Source organism: Halichoerus grypus, chromosome 10 (genome assembly GCF_964656455.1).
Source record: "Halichoerus grypus chromosome 10, mHalGry1.hap1.1, whole genome shotgun sequence".
Lineage (NCBI taxonomy): Eukaryota > Metazoa > Chordata > Mammalia > Carnivora > Phocidae > Halichoerus > Halichoerus grypus.
The window spans coordinates 31,173,898-31,199,624 of record NC_135721.1 but is presented as its reverse complement, the minus strand read 5'-3'; the positions used below and the strand labels follow the sequence as shown (position 1 = coordinate 31,199,624).

Below are 25,727 nucleotides of genomic sequence, written 5' to 3'. Positions count from 1 at the left end.
GAAAAATATATTAAAGTTAATTATACGCAAAACACTATGTTAATTGCTGTGGAGGAACATAGTAACATAATCTTTGCTCTAAAGAAACTTACAGTATGCCTGAAAAAGTAAGAATACATATTTAAATTATAACTAAAAACATCAGAAAGATACACCCAATTGATCATTATCAGTAAACATAACAAAAGTACTTTAAGATTACCCCTTAATTAGGTCAAAATTGAATAAAGTCTAAAAATAAATTTATTCTGAAAAAGAAACAGTAAATGCCGACTTTGTTTATTTCAAGTTTGTTAAACTATTACTTATCATTAAGTTTATGTGGTGTGGTTACTCTTCTTACCTAATACATAAGACAGTTCTAAGGAGAATTCATTACATAGCTGCACCATGATAGGACATTTTCTGGAATGGCAAACCTACCCTGCTGATCTTATTTTCCAAGTTTGCCATGTAAGAGTCATGAATACTGCTTAGTGTTCATCTGTTAGTGTTCTGACCTCACGGGCTTCTCTGACTTTTTTTAAGAAATAAAATCTTTTTTGATTTGTCCACGATTCAGTTATTTTTTACTTTATAAATTATCTACCATATTAAAAGGTATCTTAAGATGACTTTATTCATATTATAATTTTCTCATTTTTTGATGAGGTAAAAACTCTCCTCTTGTGCTGTTCTCTTTTCTGTTGGTTAAAATGTATTGCCAGAGTATTTTTTCTTCTATGTTTCTGTAGCCTGCTATATCAGTTCTATTAACTTCCTGCTGTTTTTTCATCAGGTGTAGACTTTGCAACCTCCCAAGGGGTTTATTTAAAAAAAAAAAAAAGTAATAAGATTTTCTTGATGATATATTTTCCTTTTCTGCTGTTCTGTGCTTCCGCATTCATTAAAACTGAAGTTAGGATTTTCTGACCCAAAAAGATATTTTCATTGGGCTGGAGTGACCACCTTCAATTTTTGCTTGAGTGTTCAGGTTGAATCTATACAAGAAGGCTATTGTGTGTTTTCAGTCCTTGTTTCTTATTTGACTTTACTGTGTAGTTAAACATTGTCATTCATTAATAAGTTGATGTCTCATTTGTGCTACTAATTTTTTCTATGTCTCTGCGGGCATGTTCAAATGTATTCTTACTTAGCTTACGAAGGATTGCTGTGTTTTACCATCATCTAGGGTTATCTTGAGTGCTTTTCCAAGCATCATTTTGGTAGCATTTTTCTATTACAGAATAGCTTCCAAGTACTTCTTTAACAAGCATTTTAGATCAATCTTTCTTAGACTGTTCTGAAGATATATAAATAACTACTAACTTTGCCCAAGTTTTACTTTTCTTCCTTGCCTTTTTATTTCTTCTCCTTTTCCTTGAATGATTTACTGTCTGAATTCCTGGCATATAATAGGTTTTAAGTAAATAATAGTTGAGTTAAATGAGATTCAATACTTACTAAAAGGACTTAGTATAATTATTGTACTCGATGACATTCCTAGCACATTGTTTTTGTTCCATGGTTGCTAAAAACATAACTTGATTTATGGAGAAGGAATTAATAAAGAATGAGCCCCTTTTAATTTTAGCTTTCCTGGTAGGGCTTGAGACATGACACATTTAATCATCTGACTTGGATATATCTACAACTTCTTCCTGGCCTGAACGTTATTCTGCATATGAACCTATGTTCAATTTTCTATTAAAATACTACACTAGTTACTTTAGATTCCTCTCTTACCTTCCTAAGTAGCTGCTAATCTCAGTTGATTTTTTTAAAAATCATTGTATCAAACTGGTAGTTGTCATGTATCATAAGCTGACCATTCCTACAATAGCCAAATCTGTGTTTATATAACAGAAACCATGGCCACTCCACACAAATGTACATTTTAGAAGCCGAAATTTGATTAAGGACTTAAGAGATGCTATTGGCTAAAGAGATTGCTGGTATGGTAGAGGTGGTGTAGTTACCTACAGCTGAAGAAAACAAACTTGAATTTAGAAGTGCATTCATTGAGCTTAGTCCTTCTCTTTACTGAATGCCAAAGTTTAAAGGTTCCTGTACAAAGCCATGACCACTTAAATTGTGCAGCATAATTGTGTGGCAGTCTTATGATAATAGTGCTGTCATCCTATTAAGATATATTATTATGAATTAGAACAGGTATCCTTTTTCATTAGAATTTCATGTGATACCAGTGTGAGAGTTGACTAATCTTATTTGTTTATGATGTATTATCTTTTTTGTCACTGGTAAGAATATTTATTATGCATGAAAGCACAGAAATATTGAAGAAGACAAAAACTGAGTCTTGTCTGAACCAGGATTTTGATTCTGTATTTCATCAGTTATCTTTTTGACAGGTGCTCGAATACTTAAATGTTAAAGTGCTTTTCACTTAACTGCAATGTATTGCTTAGAATCCTCATATTCCAAGGCTTAGTATTTTTGTGATCTAGAATTCGTGTATCTTAATGAGGCTGAAGTGTTAGTTGTCTCTTTACAGGAAAATAAACTATTGGCATTTGAACAAGCATTTATTTTAAGGGCCTAGTTAGTGACCTATTTATTCCTTATTTAAAAAGTACTAGCTGGGCTGTAGGGAAGAAAGATGGGTTTAACATTTTCCCTTGGTTTGAGGAGCTCACAGCCTGGCTCCTATTTTTATAGACTGGTAAATTAATTAATTAAAAGGTAGTCTAAGTGCTAGAGGAGAACTGTGTATTAAATGCTGTAGAGACATGGAAAAGGTTGCACCTTTTCCTGCACAGTCTTGGAAGGCTACTCAAAGGAGGTATCTTTTGCACTAAATCCTGATTGTGCATTTGGCAATATCTTGTATAATTAGAAAACACTTTAAGTACGCTATATTCTAATGAAAATAAAATTCATTTAAAATGTTAAATATTCCCCCTTTATTGTTAAAACCATGCTTGGAATACAGTTACTTAAGAAGGGGAGGAAGAAAAGCTTTACTTTGTACTTTCTATGGTTGTTAGAAAACTTTTTTTTTTCCTCAAGAAGACATTTGAGTTGAGGATATATATTGTTAGTCCCTTTAAATTTCAGTTCTACTCTTTACAACCTGTAGCGTTCAGTGGAAATGTTTAGTTAAGGAACTACCTTAGTAATACTCTTTTGAAGTTTTGCTACTCAGCTCTTTAAAAAATTATTAAAAATCCTTTAAGTGTAATTTACAACCTTGTGCATGTTCATCTATATAATTTACTTAAAAAGAGCACCCTATTCTATATCTTTAAAAAATTATTATCTGCATGAAGCAATAGTAGAAATATGTGAATGTGTATATATACATAATTATTGCAGATCTTATATACAAGGTCAAGATTTTTGTTGCTTGTTCTCTTCTGTAATCATTTTTGCTTCATTATAGCTTGGTATCAAGTATCTTATTTGAGCGTTTTTCTTTCTAAAAACTGATTTTTATAAATTTTAATTACAAAAGCAATAACCATAAATGAAACTTGCACATATTACTCAAACAAGTTCCAGAAAAATACTGAACTTAAATAAATACGTAAACCACAACTACAAACTTCTGACATCTTTTATTGTTGGAAGTCCTACTATGCCTTTTTTTGTTAAAGAACATATAGCAATACAGATTTATTTGCAGTCTGGGGTTTCTCTTTTAAAATATATATATTTGTGTATCACGATTTGTAATATACTACTCTTTTGCTAAATATGTTATTTTATACTATTAGGATCTACAGCTAGAATATGCACAAGGACACCAAAGTAGTTACTTTTTGGGTGCAAACAAGTAAGTAAAGTTCTTTTTAAATTTAAATTCAAGAATAATTAAGTTACTTTATATTTTAGTATACTCACTGTATTATGTATTTATATTTATTGTGTATTTTATTATATATAATATTTAATATGTAAAATATATTTTAATATTTCCAGAAGTAAATTGTATTAGTCTGGTAGATATGTTTTATAATATGCTTTTAACTTTTCTTCATCACTACTTTGCTAATCATTTAGTCAGTAATTGTCATAATGGGGACAATCACCTTAAATTTTTTATATCAAGCTACTTTTTCTAACCTTACTTATTAGAAAAAATGTACATTCCAACTGAAGATAATATATGTTTCAGGATTTTTTTCTTTTATTTTTTTTTAATTTTTATTTATTTATTTTTTAAAGATTTTATTTATTTATTTGAGAGAGAGAATGAGATAGAGCATGAGAGGGGGGAGGGTCAGAGGGAGAAACAGACTCCCTGCCGAGCAGGGAGCCCGATGCGGGACTCGATCCCGGGACTCCAGGATCATGACCTGAGCCGAAGGCAGTGGCTTAACCAACTGAGCCACCCAGGCGCCCTATTTATTTATTTATTTATTTTTAAGATTTTATTTATTTATTTGTCAGAGAGAGAGAGACAGAGCATAAGCAGGGGGAGTGGCAGGCTCTCCACTGAGCAGGGAGCCCGATGCGGACTCGATCCCAGGACCCTGGGATTATGACCTGAGCTGAAGGCAGACGCTTAACCAAATGAGCCACCCAGGCACCCTTCTTTTATTTTTAAAGTTGACCTATTTATTCCTTATAAAACTTGCTTTGGTACATGTCCCAGGTGTGTTGGCTCTTAAAATAGCCGGGAATATTCACACTGTTTAGAAATCTCTACCCTGACTTTTTAGTTGTTAAGAGCTTTTCAGAAAGTAGAGAGTAGTTAAAATATGTCTAGTGTCTTAAGAATTATCAGTTCATGCAAGAAGGAAATCCAACAATTATTAAAGGCCTCCCCTACGCTAGGCACTGTCTGGGTGGGGCACCACTGGGGTGAAAAGGCAGCTTTTACAGGGTCTAACAATTTAAGTTGCTCGCAGTCCTGAGTCAGCAGGGTAAGGAGACAGGACTCTGCTGTTCCCAGTAGGTTCTCATTTCCTGAGTTCATGAATAGATTATCATTTTAAAATCTAATTTGTAAGGAAATACTTTTTAAGTTGCCAAAATCTCCCAGCAATGTAGATATTATCTTAGTAATCAGAACAACTTAAAATTTCAACATATGATCTCACTTACATTAGAGCGTTGAGAAGTATACATACATCCATACTTTAAGCAGTTGAGAAATGGTGACTAAAGACGAGTAGCTCGGATTTAAAGATAATGCAAAATCATGTCTCTCTCCTTTTTTATAGACTAAATGTTTAATACACTATCTTTTCTCAACACAGAGAAAAGATTTTGAATGACAACCTAGAGAAATGCGTTAGTTTTGATTTAAGCTGAACTTCAGTTAAATACGATGAGGTTTTTTGTTTTTTTTTAATTAACCTGATTTAGGTTTCCTAAAATGGAAAATAAGCATAAAATTTCCCTAGTAGAAAAATGAAATTTTATCTAAAGAGTAACTGTGTGCTATTTGTAATCTGTCCTGATTTGTTGATGGACAGCAAAGAGTTTGTCTCATAGTGGTTAGCAAATAAAAATTCTGAAGTGCTTTTTGTGTTGTTTTGTCTAAATTTAAGGTCACTGGTTTTAAGGACCTTGTTAGCAAATTTTGGTGTATTTTAAGAGACAGTGGATAATTTGGAGAAATATTTCATTTATCCTTTTTTGGTTCATTTTAAATATATTTTTGAGTGATATACAGGCAAAAATGCAAAAAAATATGTAGCCCATCACTAAATGCTTTTCCAGATTCCTTAGTTCCCATTGTCTAATTTCTGATTGTTAGGCATTTTCATAGTATATAGTTACTTTGGCTAGGTAAAATGTTAATAATTTGCCCAACCTTCATTTTTTGATTAATTGGATCCCTGCTTAAGGAACTGTATTCTATATAACGAATCACTGGCAAGGTAGGTTGGCCAAAAGTTTGACCTTTGGCTGTGTTTCATGTACAGGTATATACATACATGTGACATGAGCATGGATGTAGCACTTCTCTTACTGTACTGATATGTCTGCTTTATTCTTGTGACTAGGCAGTGTTTTAAAACTCACAGGATTTCCTGCTTTCTCCATAGGTGATCAGGCAGACAGATTTCCATTTATGGGTTTCTACCTATTCCAGACCAAACAGGAACTAAGATAGTTTGGTTGTTTTGTTTTGTTTTGTTTTGTTTTGTTTTGTTTTAACAGAATGATATGTATTTTGACTTACTGGGTTTTCTTTTCTTTTGAATGCTGTTATTATTGGGATCAACTTTTCTGATCATTTAAAACCAACAAAATACTGTTTTTAAAAGAAAACAATTATTTCTAATTTTGTCTTTAATGTAGAGCAAAAATTCTAAAGATAAAGTCTCTTCTGAAGACTGAAATAATGGTGAAAAGAGTAACTGAATTACACAGTTCCTGGCACAATTGAGTGTAGTAATAGTAAATGCCAGCTCTGGAATCAGAATGCCCTCTTCCTGTAAGCTATGTGACCTTGAGAAATTTACCTCAATTTTCTCTGGTAAAATGGGGATTATAATTAGTCCCTGCCTTGTAGGGTGCTAAGGGTGAAAGGTAGTAATCATTGCAAAGCATTTAGGACAGTTGGGGTTTAATAAATACTTACTAATTGCCCTTACCTGTAGTATTTACTCAGGAGGTAATCGTTGATGTAAGAGCAAGTGAATATGAATGAATAAAACTGCTCTTTGCTTTTAAAGACATAAGAAGTTTTTTTGTTTTGTCTTCAGATATAATCAGGACAATACTTAAAAGATTGTTTTGAGCCATTTAGGCAATTTCAGATTTTAGTAACCAGCAGCCTGAATTTCTTAGCTAATTTGAATATGCTAAATATTTTGGCTGTGGTTTTTACTTCCCTGTATCAGTTTCTTCACTTCACCAGTTAAATCTATAGTTGCATATTGTTCCATTTTTAACTTTTCATCCAGATTTCCAAATTATTTTAGATTGACTTAGTAATTCAGTATTTGTGGGCATCATTTTTGTTTTATTTTGTTGGTCACTTTCTGAAATTTCCATAACAGAAGAATCCACATGGACTAGTGAATAGTGACACTGTTTATTGTAGAGCACCCAATCTTGGTGATTAAATCAGTGTCACATATTTCTCTAGGGCTCTCAAGATACAATATTTACTGTAAATGAACCTCTTAGCAAATTTAGCCATGTTTCATTTTCTCTTTTATAAAGCCTGAAAAGCAAATCATATATCCTACTTTTCATTAAAACTTTGTGAATTCTATAACTTTATTAACAAAATATCTGTAACATAGTAGGAGATTTACAAGTAAATAAATAAAAATTTACGTGAGTCCCTCGCCATAGGCTAGCTGCTTTTCTGTGTTCTTATTAAGCCTTTCTCTCTTATTCTTGGAGAATCTAACACTCTCAGGAAGATTCTTTTTTAAAAAGTGGAATGCCATGTAAATCCAATTAAATATGGTAATTGAAAATAAAGTACATTTTGAATTTCCCTCTTATTTTCAAATTTGAATATTCTCTACTGAAAAAAGAGGTGCCCCCCCAAAACTGTTGTCATGTGTGTAAGAAAAAGTGTTTTTCATATCTTCCAAAATGATATAAAAGCCCACTGTACACCTCAGAGATACTGTGTTTAACTTAGTAAAATAGTAAAATAGTTTAAAGCAGTGCTTCTTCAATTTTTGGTCTCAGGACCCTTTACAATCTTAAAAATTATTGAGGACTCTAGTAAGCTTTTGTTTATATGGGTTATAATTGTCAATATTTATAGTATTGGAAATTTACACTAAGAACTTTTCAAAATATTTACTTATTTAAAATAGTAATATATTCATTACATGTTAAAAATAACATTTTTTGTGTGTGTATTAAAAAAAATTACTCATCACTAAGGACCAATTTAAATGCCACCTCTTTATGATACCTTCCTTGTAACAGCACTTGATTCCTTTCATGAAACTTAGAAGCAGCAAATAATTGTGATAATAGTCTTTATATATGTCAGTGTAATTCAACAGACTTTTTGTTGAGGCCCACTAATAACATTTATTTATGAAAAACAGCTGTTTTCCTGAAACAAAGTAATAGTAAGAAAAGTGGCATTGTTTTATATTTTTTGCAAATCTCTTTAATATCTGGCTTAATAGAAGACAGCTGCATTCTCATATCGGCTACTAATCTGTTGTGTTATCATGCATTTTGTAATCTCTGGAAAACTCCAGAGTTTCATTCTCGATGAAAGAACAAGAGTGCAAAAGGTAAATGCTTTTTTGTAGTATGTGTATTAAATATGAAAATAGTTTTGTTCTTGCAGACCTCCTACAGGAGACCAAGGGACCTCAGAGATCCCTAGACCACACTGAGAATTGCTAGTTTAAAGAAATGTTGCTCAGTCAATCATAATAAAGAAAATACTAATTGAGTACTTACTATATTCTAAATTACTGTTCTAAGCACTTTACCCATATTCAGTGTATCGTTGGATAAACACTTTGATGTAGGTACTGTTATAATTCCTGTTTTATAGACATGGCAACTGAAGCATTGCAAAGTAACTTATTGAAGGCCACACAGCTTACAGGGACAGAGGCAGGTTTCAGATTCAGGCTGTCTTTGCTTCATAACCTGGCTATCCGGCTTCTAGTCAGAAGTCCTGCCTTCCTTGAGCTAGCCCTTGAAGAGCTTTGTGAGTTAGATGATAGATTTGACTGAAGTACCTCAATTTTTTTATCTACAAAATAGGATTTGCAGTTAGTTTATGGCTTTCCCATGTCATTTACACTTGAGTTAGAGCTTTGTCATTTTTTAATACTTAGGTTGTCAGTAAGTTGTCAGTAAGCTAATTAAAATATTTGAAGACCAAAATCTATTCTATTAATTGCATATACCAGCTAAACCGTACCTTTCAGTTTCTCTGGTTTTATGTTTTGATAATTCTAAGGGCAGTTTTTTCCAATATATATATCAGAGGGGGAAAATGATTAGAAGGTACTGCCTTAGAACTTTGGAGGAGAGTAAATTTCCGTTGACTCACTTTTACCTCAGTAATCTATTAGTAACCATATTTCTCCCTATCCCATTGGCTTTAAGAAAGCTACGGAGTTTTTATGCTTGAAGAGTGTAACATAGGAGATACGCTGCATGAACTTGCAGTGAAAAGAAGTAAGGGAACTTCAGGAATGCCACGAGTGCTCTCTTACATTCCTGAATATCAAAGTTTCATAAATTGCTCCTAATGATAAAATCCTCGCACCTGGTCTGATACAGGCTTAGTCTCCCAAAAGTGTAAATGTGTTTGCCAGTACACCACTGGAGAACAGATACGTCAGGTAAGTGAGTGTCTTCTGTGAAAGCAAAGTGCTGCTACATTCATGTATTCACATCACATGCATGCATGCTTTTGCAGAGATCCAACATGTTGAGTTTCATTTTGTAGGATTGCCTGAGAGCATGTTTTTTTAAAGTGTGTCACCTTCCTTATTTTAAGAAAAAGAAAATATAATTTCAGGTGTCAGGTAAAATGTTCCAGGTAAAATTTGAATCCTGGAAACCCCTGGCTATGACCCTGCAATTATGGTTTTGTCAGTCCTATTGTGACATTTCATGGTGGGTTGTCCTCTGTTTGAATTGGTATTTTTCACTAAACATTAGGATTTATTTTGTTCATTTCAAATACATGTATAAAGACATTAGCAACAGAAAATACAGATATATTATTAAATATAACTTGATGTTCTGTGGTATAGAGATCATTGTAGCAGATGTTAGTAAATAGTAAAGAGTAATTTTAAAATTTGTGGGTAAGGTTAAAGTGATGAAAATGTACTTGGTATTCCTTTGCTTATTTATTCACATTATTTTTTGTTTTTGTTTTTGTTTTCTTTTAAGGAGTCTTCTGAAGTCTGTTGAAGAAGAATTACATCAGCGGTAATTTTGATTTTTAATTAAGCCTAAAATGCTTTATATCATAGATGAGTAAAGTCTGTTTGCTCCCTTCTCTGTCATGTAGCCTAAGATTGTTTTGTTGTTGTTTAATTCTGAATCCTGCAAATCTGCAAATAAAATTCTGTCTTGCAGTGGCCTTTCCTGCATTTTCTAAAATTTACTCTTAAGCCGTTTTGGTAAAGTCCATTTAGTGACAGTGGAATTATCCTTTGTCCTTAGAGGGCATGTGGCACATTTAGAAGACGATGAAGGGGATGATGATGAATCTAAACAGTAAGTTCTTTTTCTGTTTTTGATAAAAGAAAATGTGTCATTTGACTTGATTTCATAAATCTGACAGCTTAATATTGCCAGTAATTTTAATATCATTAGTAACATAGTATTATGGGTTATACCACAGTTTCTTTCTCTTTCCCTATTCTAGTTGTGTTAGCTCAAGCAGCATTAACAAAACACCATAGCCTGGTGGTTTAAAAATTGATCTCACAGTTCTGGAGGCTGGGAAGTTCAGGCTCGAGCTGCAGGCCAGTTTAGTTCCTAGTGAGAGGTCTCTTTCAGGCCTGCCAGATGGCTGCCTTTTCACCATGTTCTCATGTGGGCTTTCCTCAATCCATGCATGCAGAGGCAGAAATCTCTTCCCCTTTTCCTATCCGATGAGGACCTCACTCTTACAACCTCGGTTAACCTTCCACTAAACACTAGAATATGAGCACAATTCAGCCAAGTTGTCTGCCTCTCTGTAACAAGGATCCCCTTTCCTCCCGTTTCCAATAGTATGTTCATCATTTCCATCTAAGACCTCAGCAGGATGGCCTTAACGTCCACATTCTACCAACATTCTGTTGGGGATTATGTATTCTCTAAGAAGATGGAAACTCTCCTGTAGCTCTCCTCTTTCTGGCTGCTCACCAAGATCACTCTTAGTGTCCATACTTCTAGCATGTACCTTAGAACTCTTCCAACCTCTACCTGTTACTCAGATCCAAAGCTGCTTCCACATATTTGGGTATTTGTTATAGCAGTACCCCACTTCTTGGTACCAAACAAGTCTGTCTTAGCTCGGCCTGCCATAAGAAAATACCATGGACTGCGTGACTTGAATAACAGCAATTTGTCACACTCTGGAGTCTCAGGTGTCTAAGATAAAATAACTGTCTATTCAGTTCTTGGTGGGGGCCCTATTTGTGGGTTGTAGACAGCTGCCTTCTTGCTCAAGTGGTCTTTTCTCAGTGTATACACAGAGAGAGAAGGAAGGAGCAACCTCCTTTCCTCTTCTTATAAGGTCCTGTAGGATCAGGACCCCACCTTTAGGACCTTCTTTAACCTTAATTACCTCCTAGAAGCCCTGTGTCCAAATACAATCACATTAGGGGTTAGGGCTTAAACATAGGAATTTTGGTGGACAAAATTCAGTTCATAGCACTGGCTCATGACAAAGAATTTTGAAATGTCATAAATTCGTAATTGGTAGATGCTATAATTATTACTACAACTACAAACAAAGAGGCTTGTACTTGGTTGATTAAATTTCATCTGCTATGTTTTAAATAAACACCTACATTGGATATAAATCTATTTTTCAAGAGGGAATATTTTCACTTATGTAAGCATTGATACTTAGTTTTTTAGATTTTTTTTCCCCGTTTGAAGAAAGGTGCAATTTCATGGGAGAGTGACACCTGACTAGCAGCTGGAGGCGTGGAGGCATAGGTTTTCCTTTGTACCTCACTACTCTGTGACCTTGAATCAGGTCACTTAGCCTCTCTGGGCCTCCCTTTCCTCATCTGAGAGTTAATGCTCGATCATCTTTTCATTTTTTTATACATCTAAAATGCCAGTCCTGAGTTGTAATGAATTTTAGCTTCAATCAAATAAATTCTACCTAAAATTTTCCAGCAAATATATGTAGCTTTTGATGAGCTTCATCAGAGATATTTCATATCTAACAGTAGTAAAAATGAAGCTTACATTGTAATATATTTTTATACTATATCATTTTGCTCTTTTTCCCTAAACTAATTGCTGCTTATGTTTTTATAATAATTACTTTCCAATTGATATAAACTGGAACTGTAATTCTCTTTTCCTGTTTTAATTTGAAACCAAGAAAGCGTATCTCCTTAATTACTTCTGAATAAAACTTCATTCAGTATAACTTGAACATTTCACAGAATATTTTGGAAAACACTCATAATCTCAGAAAAGGGAACTTGTTTATGCAAGTTTTGTTCCATATTTTTGAAAAATTAATTATATTTTAGTAATAATTCAATTCTGATTCTAAACGCTCATGTTTTTATAGTTCAACCATGAAAGCGAAAGTTCCACCTCCTTTGCCACCAAAGGTAAGCAGGTTTGTTTTTCAACTTGAATTACGTGGGTGTGTGTGTGTGTGATTGTTCTGCCACTTTAGTACTGTATTAATAGTTTCTCTGTAGCTTATTTTCACTTGGGATCCACCCAAAAAAAAAAAAAAAACCATGAACAAGTGACTAACCATGATATAGATGACTGTGATTATTTTTGTTTGTCTTTTTTTAATTATCCAACTTGTCACTTAGTATTTATGCTAAATAAGTTCTAGAAATTTGTGCATGAAAATGATTAAGTTAATGGGTTAGTATTATTTCACCTGGTTAGATATCTCACATTTTTTGTAAGATTTTTTTTCCTTCAAAATACATGATCAACTAGTAATTGATTTCTTGAGAATGGTTAATGGATAGGGATTTATCATCATAGATATTAACTATCATAGAAGGTACTTTTACATTAAAAATACAAAATAGGACAGTAATTTTCAAAAATTTTTTAGCAAAAAATCCTTTTGTTAAAAGCATCATAGGGGCACCTGGGTGGCTCAGTCGGTTAAGCAGCTGCCTTCGGCTCAGGTCATGATCCCAGGGTCCTGGGATCGAGTCCCACATCGGGCTCCCTGCTCTGTGGGGAGCCTGCTTCTCCCTCTCCTCCCCACTTGTGCTCTCTCTCTCACTATCTCTGTCTCTCTCTCTCAAATAAATAAAATCTAAAAAAAATTAAAAAAAAAAAGCATTATAAAATACTAAAATTATTCCAACTGAAGGGTTTTTTTAAAGATAAAATGAGTTAATATAGGTAATAAAAATTTATAAGTTTATATGCAGAGTAAATTTTAATTATAAAATTGAACTCTTTATAAAATGAGCTGTTCTAAGGTTTGAAATCAGGGATTATAAATGACAATTGGAGTCTGACCAGTCTTGGCATCTAATGTATTACTATATTTTGTTTTCATTTTATACTTTTGAAAAAATCATGATTCACGCAGGTAAATAATACTGTACTTGCTTGTTTAGTTTTACATTAGAATTTCAAAAAGGTAAGTGCTGAGCAATTTCCTAATAAGGGACACATTTATAAGAATTTATAAATTCGGGGCGCCTGGGTGGCTCAGTTGGTTAAGCGACTGCCTTCGGCTCAGGTCATGATCCTGGAGTCTTGGGATCGAGTCCCGCATCGGGCTCCCTGCTCGGCAGGGAGTCTGCTTCTCCCTCTGACCCTCCTCCCTCTCATGCTCTCTGTCTCTCATTCTCTCTCTCTCAAATAAATAAATAAAATCTTTAAAAAAAAAAAAAAAAAAAAATTTATAAATTCGCCAAACTGTCAGCTGACTGGACGTTTTTTCATTGTCTGCACAGAAAGTTTCTTAGCCATTCCATATTGCTGTGTTAATATTCTCCAGTATGATAAAAATTTTAATTGGTATCTTGTCCTGCCCCAGTCTGAGAGATTAAGCATTAACATAAAAGACATTGAGTCATCTAAAAGAGACAGTTTAGCCTTATAAAGAACTGAAATCTGATTAGCCTGAATATTTAAAATAAAGAGAGACTCATTTAAATTGGAGATCAGAAGAACCAGAATATTTTTATTTAGCAAGTCTAGGTAGGAAGGCTTGTGAAGGAATTAAGAGGCCTTTTTTTTTTTTTTTCCTGAGAAAACACGTTATTGCACATTTTAAGGATGTATGTAAGATAATCTGAATCAGATAGTTGAACAACCTTGGAGCTTAGCTAGTAAACACAGTTCGAAAGCCTCTGATATATAATGGTATTTACTTCAGGGAAAATGTTTAATATTTTTCCTTTTGAATGAAACATGAATAATTTCATGTTTAATCCTTGGTCTCCTTTTCTGTATTATTTCAGCCTAAGTCCATATTCATACCACAGGAAACTCATTCTACTGATGATGATAATCAAGGAACCATCAAGAGATGTCCCATGTCAGAGAGCCCAGCAAAACCATCCCAAGTTCCACCTAGACCACCACCGCCCAGATTACCTCCACAAAAGCCGATTGCTTTAGGTAATGGGGGAAGGGAGGGTGAGATAAGCATGTTACCAGGGTTTAGTACTGTGTGAAAAAAATGGAGGGTATCTTTCTTTTAAGAGCGTATTTGAAATTCCTTTGAGAGAGGAGAGAAGGAAGACAATGACCACAGAGATGTTTTCTGCTTTTTGCCACATGGTTTGAAGTGTTTATATGACAGGATTACCTGTGACCCATTCTGGGATTCAAATGTCCTTGTTTCTCATTTCATATCTAACTTCTTCCCTCTTGGAGAATTGTGAATGCTCAGTTCATCATTTATCTTAGCGTGGCAGCAGAAGAAACTGAACTCTGAACAAACAAGGACAGTGTGTTTTGGTTATAGGCTACTTGTGTTTTAGAAAAAGAGGAGGGTACTCTAAGTTCTTCATTTTATCATTTTTAGAAAAGTGATTGTCTCCATTACTAGGTATTTGCCTCCAAATTAATACTAGAAGATGCTGTTTTAATACTATATTCTTGCATATTATGCATAAGAAGCAATTTAAAAAAGAACAACTAAAGTTTCCTGGATAACATAGTGTAAATTACCCCTTTCCTGAAAGTAGTTATATATTCAGTATTTCTTTGTCTTTTACACAAATACATGTGCTTAGTTAGACATAACCTGATTTTAAATTTGTCTATATGAAAATAGAGATATAAGTAGCAGAACATGTGTATCAGACTTCTTTCTTGAGTACTAAATATTTCTGATTGGGTGATCCCAAGTGAAGGCAGAAACCATCTGAGAGATCGGATTTTTCTTTCCTACTTGATAATTTTCTGAATGAAAGTTTTCATGAAAATTAATCCTTTTTAAATATATTTAAACATCTCACTGAAGGAAATGGAGTGAGTTCCTTCCAGTTAAATGGTGAACGAGATGGTTCATTGTATCAACAACAGAATGAACACAGAGGCACAAACCCTTCAAGGAAAGAAAAGAAGGATGTACCAGTAGGTATTTATATTTATAACCTCTACTTGTATTTTTCTTTCTCATTGTTAGGTTAGTTTTGTTATTATAATTAATGAAACTGTAGCAATGATATATTTTACAATATGGTATTTAATATATTAATTATAATGATAATAGATTGCTTAAATCTTTAAAAAAGTAACTTTGCTGTGGCAAACTTGAATGATGGCCAGTTGGTTATAAAGGTGTATTATAAAATGTGACCTTCTGTATACAGGTAACTATTATTATTCTTATTGTGATGAGATTGATTCTTAAAAAGTTCCTTTTTCAGTCTCAAGAAGTTATGGAAAGAAGGACATGGACAGATAAGGAAAGCTAGAATTTACTCAGGACACATTTTTAACTGTAGATTACATAATTCATGGTATTACTACTCTTACTCAAAGAAAATAAATAACAAGGAAAAATTACTTTTTAGTAGATGTAAAACTATCACTTCAGGAAAGATGAAGTTAACTTTAACAGCTATTCCTGTTACAGATAAATAAATATTATTTATCAGGGAACTAAAATATTTTAACATTTGTAAAGAATTTGCTCTTCATCATCAGAAGACATTTGTCTGTCATCATAGAACTTAAAATAACAAAAAATCCTTAAAATCCCCAATTCAGCAGATGAGATCATGAGTTGAGATGGTATTTTTTTAAAGTTTTTGTGTATACTAATATTTATTTTTATAGATATTTATAGTACATTTAAAATGTTTATGTGCATTTAGCTATGATTTTATGTAGTAAGCACATTGCTAGAGGCTTTTGTACTATATCAACTTTTTTTTTAAGATTTCATGACATAATATGACATACCATTTTTTATTTTCAGTTAAAACACTTAACTGAGATTATCCATCATAATTTGTGAAATTTAGGTAGGACGTTGTTATAAAAGTGTAAAATGCCCTTCAAGAATAAGTTTTTATGAAGTCTGTCCAACTGAGGAAGGCCTTTTTGTTTTCGTCAGTTTAAATTTTAGCAGCCCTGTTAATGTAGTAGTACAGAAATACAGCCTAATGACTATAGTGCGGCATAAGAACCTTTGAGAGATGTATACATTTTTTATGTGTGCATTTTTAATTCACTCTGTTACCTTCATTAGGATAAGGAACTACTGTTCTGTAGTAGTGAAACCTAACAGTCTCAGTAATTCTGAAATATGTCCATGATTGTATCATAGGATAAACAGTATCCGTGACATATTGAAACATGACTACAGTTTCGGCAGCTTGAAATTATTTATAGCCAGTTCTGTCAATACTTAATGTAAATCTGACAGTTACAACATTCAGAGCTCCCTAATTAAAAATGTTTTGCCAAAGTAGATGATCTAACATAATTTAAGGACATCAATATAAAACTAAGTACACGAATTATTTGCAAAATGGAAAAACATTATCAGAAATTAGTGGCCGTAATAGGCTATACATCTTCATACACATATCTACAAAGTAAAATTTCAAATGGTCTTTATTTCAAAAGTGTCTAGTAGTTACAGAAGTAGTACTACATAGAATATTTCATTTGTATCATGTATACGAAATCAATTAATAGCTTTTTAGTTAATTTTTGTCACATCATTTAGATAATTTTGACTTAGATTGAGAAAAAATTAGGATGTCATTCCTTAAAATATTACGATTAACCTCCAGAGAAGTCTAGACTTTCATAAAATATATGTTTAAAAAGTATCATCTCGGGACGACTGGGTGGCTCAGTTGATTAAGTGTCTGCCATCGGCTTAGGTCATGCTCCCGGGGTTCTGGGATTGAATCCTGCTTCCGGCTCCTTGCTCAGCGGGGAACCTGCTTCTCCCTCTCCCCCTGCCACTCCCCTGGCTTGTGCTCTCTCTCTTTTTCTCTCTGACAAATAAATGAATAAAGTCTTAAACTCGGGCACTTCTTTTTTTTTTTTTTAATCTTGAATTAGGAAGGACTACATTTAAAAAAATAATCATCTCTCTCCAAGAGATTCCTTCTCCAGAGGACAAATCATATACTCCAGGCATGTAGCCCCTTGGAGAAATATCTGGTATTCTTGAGCATCTTGGAGGTGAATGATTATGCAATTTTTACTTTCCTGATAATTATCAGTATACTTTGTCCAGTGATTGATATATTTGAATTCATCAAAATGTAAAACTTCAATTGACATTGTAAACAAGGTTAGGACAATCTACAGACTAGGATAAGACATTTGTAATATATTTAGTAGATAAAGTATTCAAATCTAGGGCGCTTGGTTGGCTCAGTCGGTTAAGTGTCTGCCTTCAGCTCAGGTCATGGTCCCAGGGTCCTGGGATCGAGCCCCGCACTGGGCTCCTTGCTCAGCGGGGAGCCTGCTTCTCCCTCTGCCTGCCGCTCCCCCTGCTTGTGCGCTCGCTCGCTCTCTCTCTGACAAATAAATAAAATCTTTAAAAAAAGTATTCAAATCTAGATTATATAAAGAACTCCAACAAATACGTAAGAAAAAAATAACTCAGTAAAAAAAATGAGAAAAGACACTTCACAGAAGAGAATATACAAATAGCCAATAAACTGTTTTTTAAATATTCTCAATCTTCCTAACAATCAGAGCCATGCAAATTAAGGAGAAAACATTTTTTACTCATCAGCTTGATAATATTAAGTGTCTGTGAGACCAGAAGGAACCAGGGCTCTCCTACATTGCTGATGGGTATGATATGAAATGAGCACTCGGAAAGACAGTTTGGCAGTCAGTATCTGCCAGAATGTAAAAGGTTCAGCCCTTTTGTTCCAGGAGTTTCTCTTCTCACAGCGTACCCTAAAAATATCATTCACACATTGCATAGTAAGGTATATGCAACGGTGATCATTTCTGTATTGTTGTTATAGTGAAAAATGGAAAATAACTTAAATATCCAGTAATAATTAGGGAATAGCTAAGTAAAAGTATGTTATATTCATACTGTGCTGCAGTTAAACAAATGAACCAGATCTATGTGTACTGATAGAAAGATCTAAGACCCAACGTTAAGGCAAAGAAGAGGTTGATAAAACAGTGCATAACTATTTATGTTATAAAACACACACACACACACACAGTGTTTTCTGTAGGGAATCATATATATATACACACACACACACATACACATATATATATACACACACACAAAAGAGGTATGGAAATATACACAAATACATGAGTACATACAGTTGTCTAGAAAAAAGGCTTAGAAGGGTATACACTAAACCAGTTTTTTTGGGGGGCAGGTACCAGGAATAAGTGTACTATAGAAGGGTTATAGGGAACTTCAGCCTTATCTGTATTGTTTTGTTTTACAAAAAGAAAGTATTCATGTATTTTATTTTGATACATGTGTTTGAAATACAGTATTGTTATACCAAATAGCAACAAAAGAAATGTATTCATGCATGTATTCTTTTTCTAGAAGCCTATTAGTAATGGTCTACCCCCAACACCTAAAGTGCATGTAAGTATAAATATCAAATAGGTTGTTCTCAAGCTAAATACAATGAAAGATAATTGCTTGACTGTGTATCTTTGGTTAGATTTTTTACCTGTTTGAAAGAATCTCCTCGGGGCGCCTGGGTGGCTCAGTTGTTAAGTGTCTGCCTTTGGCATAGGTCATGATCCCGGGGTCCTGGGATCGAGCCCTACATCGGGCTCCCTGCTCAGTGGGAAGCCTGCTTCTCCCTCTCGCATTCCCCCGCTCGTGTTCCTTCTCTCAGTTTGTCTCTCTCTGTCAAATAAATAAATAAAATCTTAAAAAAAAAAAAAGAAAAGAATCTCCTTTATTAATAAAAATAAGATTACTAATTTAAATATTGTTACATCTGAAAAGTAGCTTTACAAAATAAAATTATGGTAAATTATACATTTTAAAACTCCTTTATTCCAAAATTTGTTAATATCTTCTTTGTAGATATTTTTGAAGAAATGTGGAAAAGGCACATGGATACAATAGAAGTACAAAATGTAGATATGACACATTTTTTTCCTAGCGTTTTCAATTATCAAAAACAGAAGTTTAGAACTAGAAGGAGCATTAAAGGACCATCTGGCCCAAACTCTGTTTTGACCATGAGTAAAACTGAGACCCCAGAATCTTTGCAAGATCACAGAACTCCACCCAGTTCCTAGATAACACTCCTGTGTTCTGGTTTTTTTCACTCTGTCCTGGTTTTTTTGTTTTTTTATTAGACCATGCTACCTTAGGATTAAAATTATATTATTATATTATAAAATTATATTAGCTCAGTGTAATTGAGTTGCATCAGTATAGATAGAACTGCATTTTCACTACTGCAAACCTGTAACCTAAAACGTAGTTTGACGCTAATTTAGAAGGTATCCGCTGCATTTCTAGTCTGTAACCTCTTGACTCTTCTTTTTAGCCCTTTTAGTTTCTTACTCCACTTTGTAATTAGTATAAAGATCTAAATATACCTTGTCTTACAAAATGAAAGTTTTGAGAGTAAAGGGCTCCCAAGTCCAGCAGAGACACTTAAACAGCCGGACACGATTTCCTGTTTGGCTGCAGTGCGAAGCCTGGTAAGATCAGCTGTCCAGGCTAGCTTATGGTTGGGGTTGGTTTGATTGTTCGGCACCTCATTCTGTCATTTGGATTTTTAGGGATTAGGTAGCACCTCCACATACAAAACTTTGGCAGTGATCTTGAAGAATAATTATCGGAATTAGTTAAATGATACAATTTCTGCCCTACACCATAAAAACATTTTTTATTGGTCTCCTACCACCTGATGGTATTGCCAGGTTGTTGTTGTTTTTTGGTACTAAAATCTTAAAAATGTTGGTTGGTAGGTTTCTTTGACGAAAAAGGAAATCTTAAGGTTTATGATTTTATTTTTTTATGTTAATATTTTTAATCCCTTATAATCAACTATAGTAATGCACTCTGTCCCTGGCTATTGTCTCCATATTTGTGAAGAAAATATTCCAGCTATAAAATGATGCACTGCTCTTCTCATCAAATATTTTTGTATTCTTTTCCCCCCAAGTTGTTAGTAGAAAAAGTGATTAAATGAATAAGCTTTCTTGTATTTATTCTAATCTGAACAACAGTTTCAAAATTAACATTTTACTCTTCGAAGATCAAAAAAAACGTTCAAATGAATGATACTGTATTTCCTTATAAGGTATTTATTATATGAAAGACTTGTAAATGGGCTTGATAAATATTAACATAAAGAAATAAAGCTTTTTATTGACCATCCAGGGAGAATAAGCACATTGCTTTTTTTTTTTTTTTAAATGGGTACAGACCAGGTTTTGAAGTACATAATATGAATTTGTAATCAACTATGCCTTTTTCATGTTGTAATATTAAATTTAATGATTAACATTAAACATTTTAGGTCATGAAATAAACTTTTCACCTTTATAGAGGTTATGATTTCCTTCTTATCAGGGAATATTGTATTATTTGGTTATTCTTTGTTTTTCCAGATGGGTGCATGTTTTTCGAAGGTTTTTAATGGATGTCCCTTAAAAATTCACTGTGCAACATCATGGATAAACCCAGATACAAGAGGTAGTACTATTTGTTTTTATCTGTTATCTAATTGTTTTTTAACTTGAGGCAATGAAAGCATTCAGTTTTCTTCATGTTCTGAAAACCTTTCTGAAAAATTTTTTGTTATAATTTTAAAAAATTATTTAAGGTAAATATGTTTCTCTGTGTTATTAGCAGTGTTAGAGGTGACCTGTAACACTAAAATTTCACTGTATGGTCCCCCTATCAATAGAGTGAAACCTTATACTCTCTGCCACCCTAATCTCCCCCAGAAAAGTTTTTTTTCTGTAGCTGCACATTCAGTATCTTTGTGCTTTAGGCACAGCTGTTGTTTTAAAGGAGTTTAACTGCCAAGGGTCCAGGGTGTAGTGAACACTTAAAAGGACCTCTCCGCCTTAAAGGGGATCATAATAAGAATCGTTGTCGTTAGTCACTGACTAAAGACCACCAGCATTCTCTCACTGTGTATCTTAGTATCTGTATATGTGAGATCTACATGAATACGTGCCCTCACATCTTCTTACTAAATCTTTTAAAAATCCGAGGTGGAGGAACTTGTATTTCACAAGTAGGGAGAATGACATTCAGAGAGGTTCATTGTTTCATCACCAGTCAGGGGTAGAGCTGCACTTGGAACCCAGCTCAGTCGTATTGTCAGACCACAAAGCTTATGCCTTTAATCTGCCAGCACTAATCCTAAATACTGGGCAGTCTAGGAATGCTCTCGGCATTCTAAGTTGTTCTCAGCATACTTCAGTTCAGTCTGGAGAAGTTCTTTACCTGTTGTTTTTTATTATCAAAAGCAGATCAGACAGGACCGTGGCTAAACTACCATCTTCTAGCAGATATTGAGAACCCTAGCAGGTATCCAAGTTTTAGTTAACTTTCTGAATAGGCAGTAGCCAGATCCTGGGGTTTTTTGTTTTGTTTTGTTTTTTTGTTTTTTGGGGGTTTTTTTAGATCCTGGTGTTTTGATGTTGCTGCTTATAATGGTAGCCCATCTGCAAAAATATTTTAAATCTGTATCAGTTCTTCTTTATTTATATTTTATACATCAATTGTACATGATCCTCTCTTAAAGGAATTTTAGAAAAGAAGCTACAGATTCTCTGCCAGTCCTCAGCACCTTCTGATGAGTGAGGAACCCTATCATTCCAGACTTCAAAACCTCTTTTACATAAAAGTTTTCCTCTCTACTTTGAGGCTGGCATTTACATATAGCTCAGTTCATTAAGGTAGAGTGTTTAGCCACTTAATTTGTATTAAAATATATTTACTGCTTATCAATCACAATAATTCTTCATGTTAATACATATTTACCTAATTTCTGTATAAATTCTTTTTGATAGTATTTTACATATCAAAACCGGGGAATTACTTTTGTCATTTCAGATCAGTACTTGATATTTGGTGCTGAAGAAGGGATTTATACTTTGAATCTTAATGAACTTCATGAAACATCAATGGAACAGGTGTGTTATTTTGTATTTTCCGTTTTTTAAAGTTATATATAGATACTAGACAAGAAATGTTTCAGTTCTAGGATTTTCTGCCTCTTTTATCCGTTAAGAGCATCATAGAGCATGTTGTATTTGTCGGTCCTGAGGACACATTCGCAGGACCAGTTCTTGCCCTGCAGGACCTCGTGATCTAACAGAGAAGGAGACATAGCAGTTCCTGCAACACTCAGCAGTCGCGCTAGGAGCGAGCACGAGGTCGAGGCCACAGACTGCAGGTCACTAGCACCTCCTGTGGCAGGTGAAAAGACACCATTCATGGCAATGAGTAGAAGCTTCCCAGACAGACAGAGGGTGAATATGAGGGCACGGAGTTGTGAATCGGCATGGCAAGGATGGGGAATCACGAACAGACATTCTGACTGGAGTACAGAACGAGTGCAGAATAGTAACAGTAAATGGAGGTGGGTGGGGAAGGCAACTGCCAAAACCCCAAGCTTCGTGTACCATGCTGATGACCAGGTCCAGGTTTTAGAACTACCTGTTTGCAGTGCAGTGAGAGATGGCAGGAGAGATGTTGGTCAAAGGGTGAAGAAGTGTTGAGTCAGGGCAGAAGTGGAGAGGACAGAAAGGAAAAAGTGGGGTTTGGAATTATATGGGGACCATTTGTTATTGTCCCAGTGACTGGGGGAAGCTTTTGGCTTTAGTACCCAGGGGCCAGCAATGCTAAACAACCTGGGAAATGATAATGATGGTGTTAGAAGCTAATACCTATATAAAACTTACTGTGTGCCAAATACTGTTTTTAAACTTTTTTTAAAGATTTATTTATTCCAGAGAGAAAGAGAGAGAGGAGGGGCAGAGGGAAAGAATCTCAAGCAGACTCCCCTATTAGCGGGGCTCAGTCCCATGACCCATGAGATCATGGCCTGAGCTGAAATCAAGAGTCAGACGCCCAACGGACTGAGGCACCCAAGCCCCCCTGCCAGACACTATTTTTAAATGCTTTACATAATTAACTTACTTAATCTTCACAACAGCTCTCAAAGACAGATACCATCATGGATTGCATTTCCGATGAGAAATCTGAGGCACAGAAAGGATTAGTAACTTTTCAGAGATCCCACAACTATTAAGTAGCTGAACTGGGTGGGATATGAACCCAGCCAGCTGGCTCCAGAGTCCGTGTCCTTAACTACTTCACCACACTGCCTTTCCCACTTGTATGGCTCCTGTAGAGAAACACCAGACCTAGAGAAAGATTAAAGAGCTAGAATTGGCCATATTAAATGACCTCTTCAACATGGAGGCTCAGGAAAAGTCTAGGTTGACTCCAGGTCTCCAGCTAGAGTGAATGACAGTACCACCTGTCAGGGTATCGTATACAGAAGGGGAAGTAAATTTGAAGGGCATGATACTGCATGCAGTTTGGTCACATTGAGTTTTGGGTGCCTGTGGGATGTATAACTGTCCATTATCAATATAAATTGATTACAAATACAATGAAGAGAAAAAAATCTGTAACTAATGGTATTTTCTTCATAACCAAACATTTCCATCTTTTCTCATTGCAGCATTTTTTTAAAGTTTTTTTTTTTTTTTTAATTTATTCATTTGACAGAGATAAAGAGGGCATGAGCAGGGAGAGAGGCAGAGGGAGAGGGAGAAGCAGGCTCCCCGCTGAGCCAGGAGCCCAATGTGGGGCTCGATGCCGGACCCCGGGATCATGACCTGAGCCAAGGGCAGATGTTTAACCACCTGAGCCACCCAGGCGCCCCTCATTGTAGCATTTTTTAATTAGATTTTCCAACAAGATCCTAAACTGTATGATATACTTTAAATCTTTCAATCTGGAAGTGGTATATAGTGACATGGCTGAAAAATACTAGAAACTAGAGAAAAATGAAAAGGGTCTTGTTACATATAATAATCAGTAAATAACTCAAAGGTAGTGATATTTTTTTTAGATATAATGAGATATCTAAAAATCACCTGAGAGGCGCCTGAGTAGCTCAGTTGGTTAAGCGGCTGCCTTCAGCTCAGGTCATGATCCCAGGGTCCTGGGATCAAACTCTGTGTCAGGCTCCTTCCTCAGCGGGGAGCTTGCTCCTCCCTGTCACTCTGCCTGCCGCGCCCCCTGCTTGTGCTTTCCCTCTCTCTCTCTCTGTCAAATAAATAAATAAAATCTTTAAAAAAAAATAAAAATCACCTTACAGGTAAAAATATTAATTATAAGAACAAGACCAACTTCATGCATTGGTGGGGTAAGCATTTATCCACCTAATTCAAGGGACTGTTAAGTGAAGGTGCCCACCAACCTTACCCGGTCCCAGTCTTCAGGAAGTCCCCTCCTGAGATGCTTCAGCATTGGAAACTACACCATTTGATTAATATATTCTGAGCTACACATGTCCTACAAAATGAAACCTTTTCCCTCGAAGAGAAAGCCTTTGAGAGTAGGGAATGAGAATATGTGAGATCCTGAGTTTTTTTCATCTTGCTATGAAATTATTAGGTGGATTTTCTCTGTCCTCTAGGGGAAAGAGACCAGGTAGCATGAGTCTGCTAGATAGGGGAAGATGCTGGAAGGAGAGGAAATGACACCAAACAGGGTCCTGATTTTAAATTTTTTATCTGCTTTTATTATTTATAGCTAACATTCACTGCGTGCTCCGCGTGTGCCAGTCTTCCACGCCCTTTTCTTGTCTAATCGCCACAGCAACTCTGTTAGGTATAGGTGCTCCAGTTTACAGATAAGAGCACTGACTCGCAGAGATCACATTATCCAAGCACAGTCACTGAGAAGGCAGCTTTCTGAGTCTATGCAAACTGCAGAACCTACTCTTAACTACTGTCTACTTTCATTAAATGGATTATTTCACCCAGAGCCTACTTTGCTAAAGGAAATAGACATTAGAAATCTAGAAAAGCTTTAGGGTTTTATTAAATGTGGTTAAAAACAAAAATCCAATGTGAAATCCACTTAATAAAACTTTGCTTAAATGTTTTTTCATTGTCCCTGTGTTGATAATTTATTATGCGAGGAGTTCGTGTCTTGCCCAGATACTTTGTGTATGCTTGTATTAAACAAGCTAACTCACATTTACAAATATATCATCTCACAATAAGCCATAGATTTAATACTAGAGAAATACTTTTTAAGTTTTTTTATGAAGATAAACCCAGCTCAAGAGTATTAAATAAAAATCAGTTTTTTGCTACTTTGATAATATACTGCTATATGGCTTATAATAAGTCATTGCCCCTCTTTCTGCCTAATTTTCTCAGTATAGCCAATGAATTCCCAATTCTGTTGTGAATTTTTTTATGACGAGCATAAAATAGGAAATGTTTATGTCCTTTCGGTCTGAGACACAGCTATAGGCACATTTTTCAAAGTTAAAAACTGTGGCAAAAATACAGCATCGAGAACATAGTCAATAATATTGTAATAACATTGTATGGAGACAGATGGTGACTACACTTAAACCGTGGTGAGTGTTGGATAAGGTATAGAATTGTTAAATCACTATTCTGTGCACCTGAAATTAATATTGTAT

General features: G+C 34.7%; 1 protein-coding gene across 6 annotated transcripts in view; it reads left to right on the top strand.

Moving 5' to 3' along the window:
* The window catches only part of MAP4K3 (mitogen-activated protein kinase kinase kinase kinase 3), a 181,095-nt gene that overhangs the window by 132,501 nt on the left and 22,867 nt on the right, over positions 1-25,727 (top strand). For 4 of the 6 annotated variants that reach the window (XR_013441660.1, XM_078056218.1, XM_078056216.1 and 1 more), the window contains 10 exons: positions 3,717-3,775; positions 5,799-5,831; positions 9,805-9,843; positions 10,081-10,134; positions 12,164-12,206; positions 14,049-14,208; positions 15,059-15,171; positions 18,605-18,646; positions 20,644-20,728; positions 22,103-22,182. Coding sequence is in view for 5 of the 6 variants with exons in the window: in XM_078056218.1 (XP_077912344.1) it covers positions 3,717-3,775; positions 5,799-5,831; positions 9,805-9,843; positions 10,081-10,134; positions 12,164-12,206; positions 14,049-14,208; positions 15,059-15,171; positions 18,605-18,646; positions 20,644-20,728; positions 22,103-22,182 (708 nt within the window). In the remaining variant the exon portion in view is untranslated. The remainder of the gene's footprint in view (positions 1-3,716; positions 3,776-5,798; positions 5,832-9,804; positions 9,844-10,080; positions 10,135-12,163; positions 12,207-14,048; positions 14,209-15,058; positions 15,172-18,604; positions 18,647-20,643; positions 20,729-22,102; positions 22,183-25,727) is intronic. The other 2 variants (XM_078056219.1, XM_078056217.1) reach the window with 1 other exon arrangement.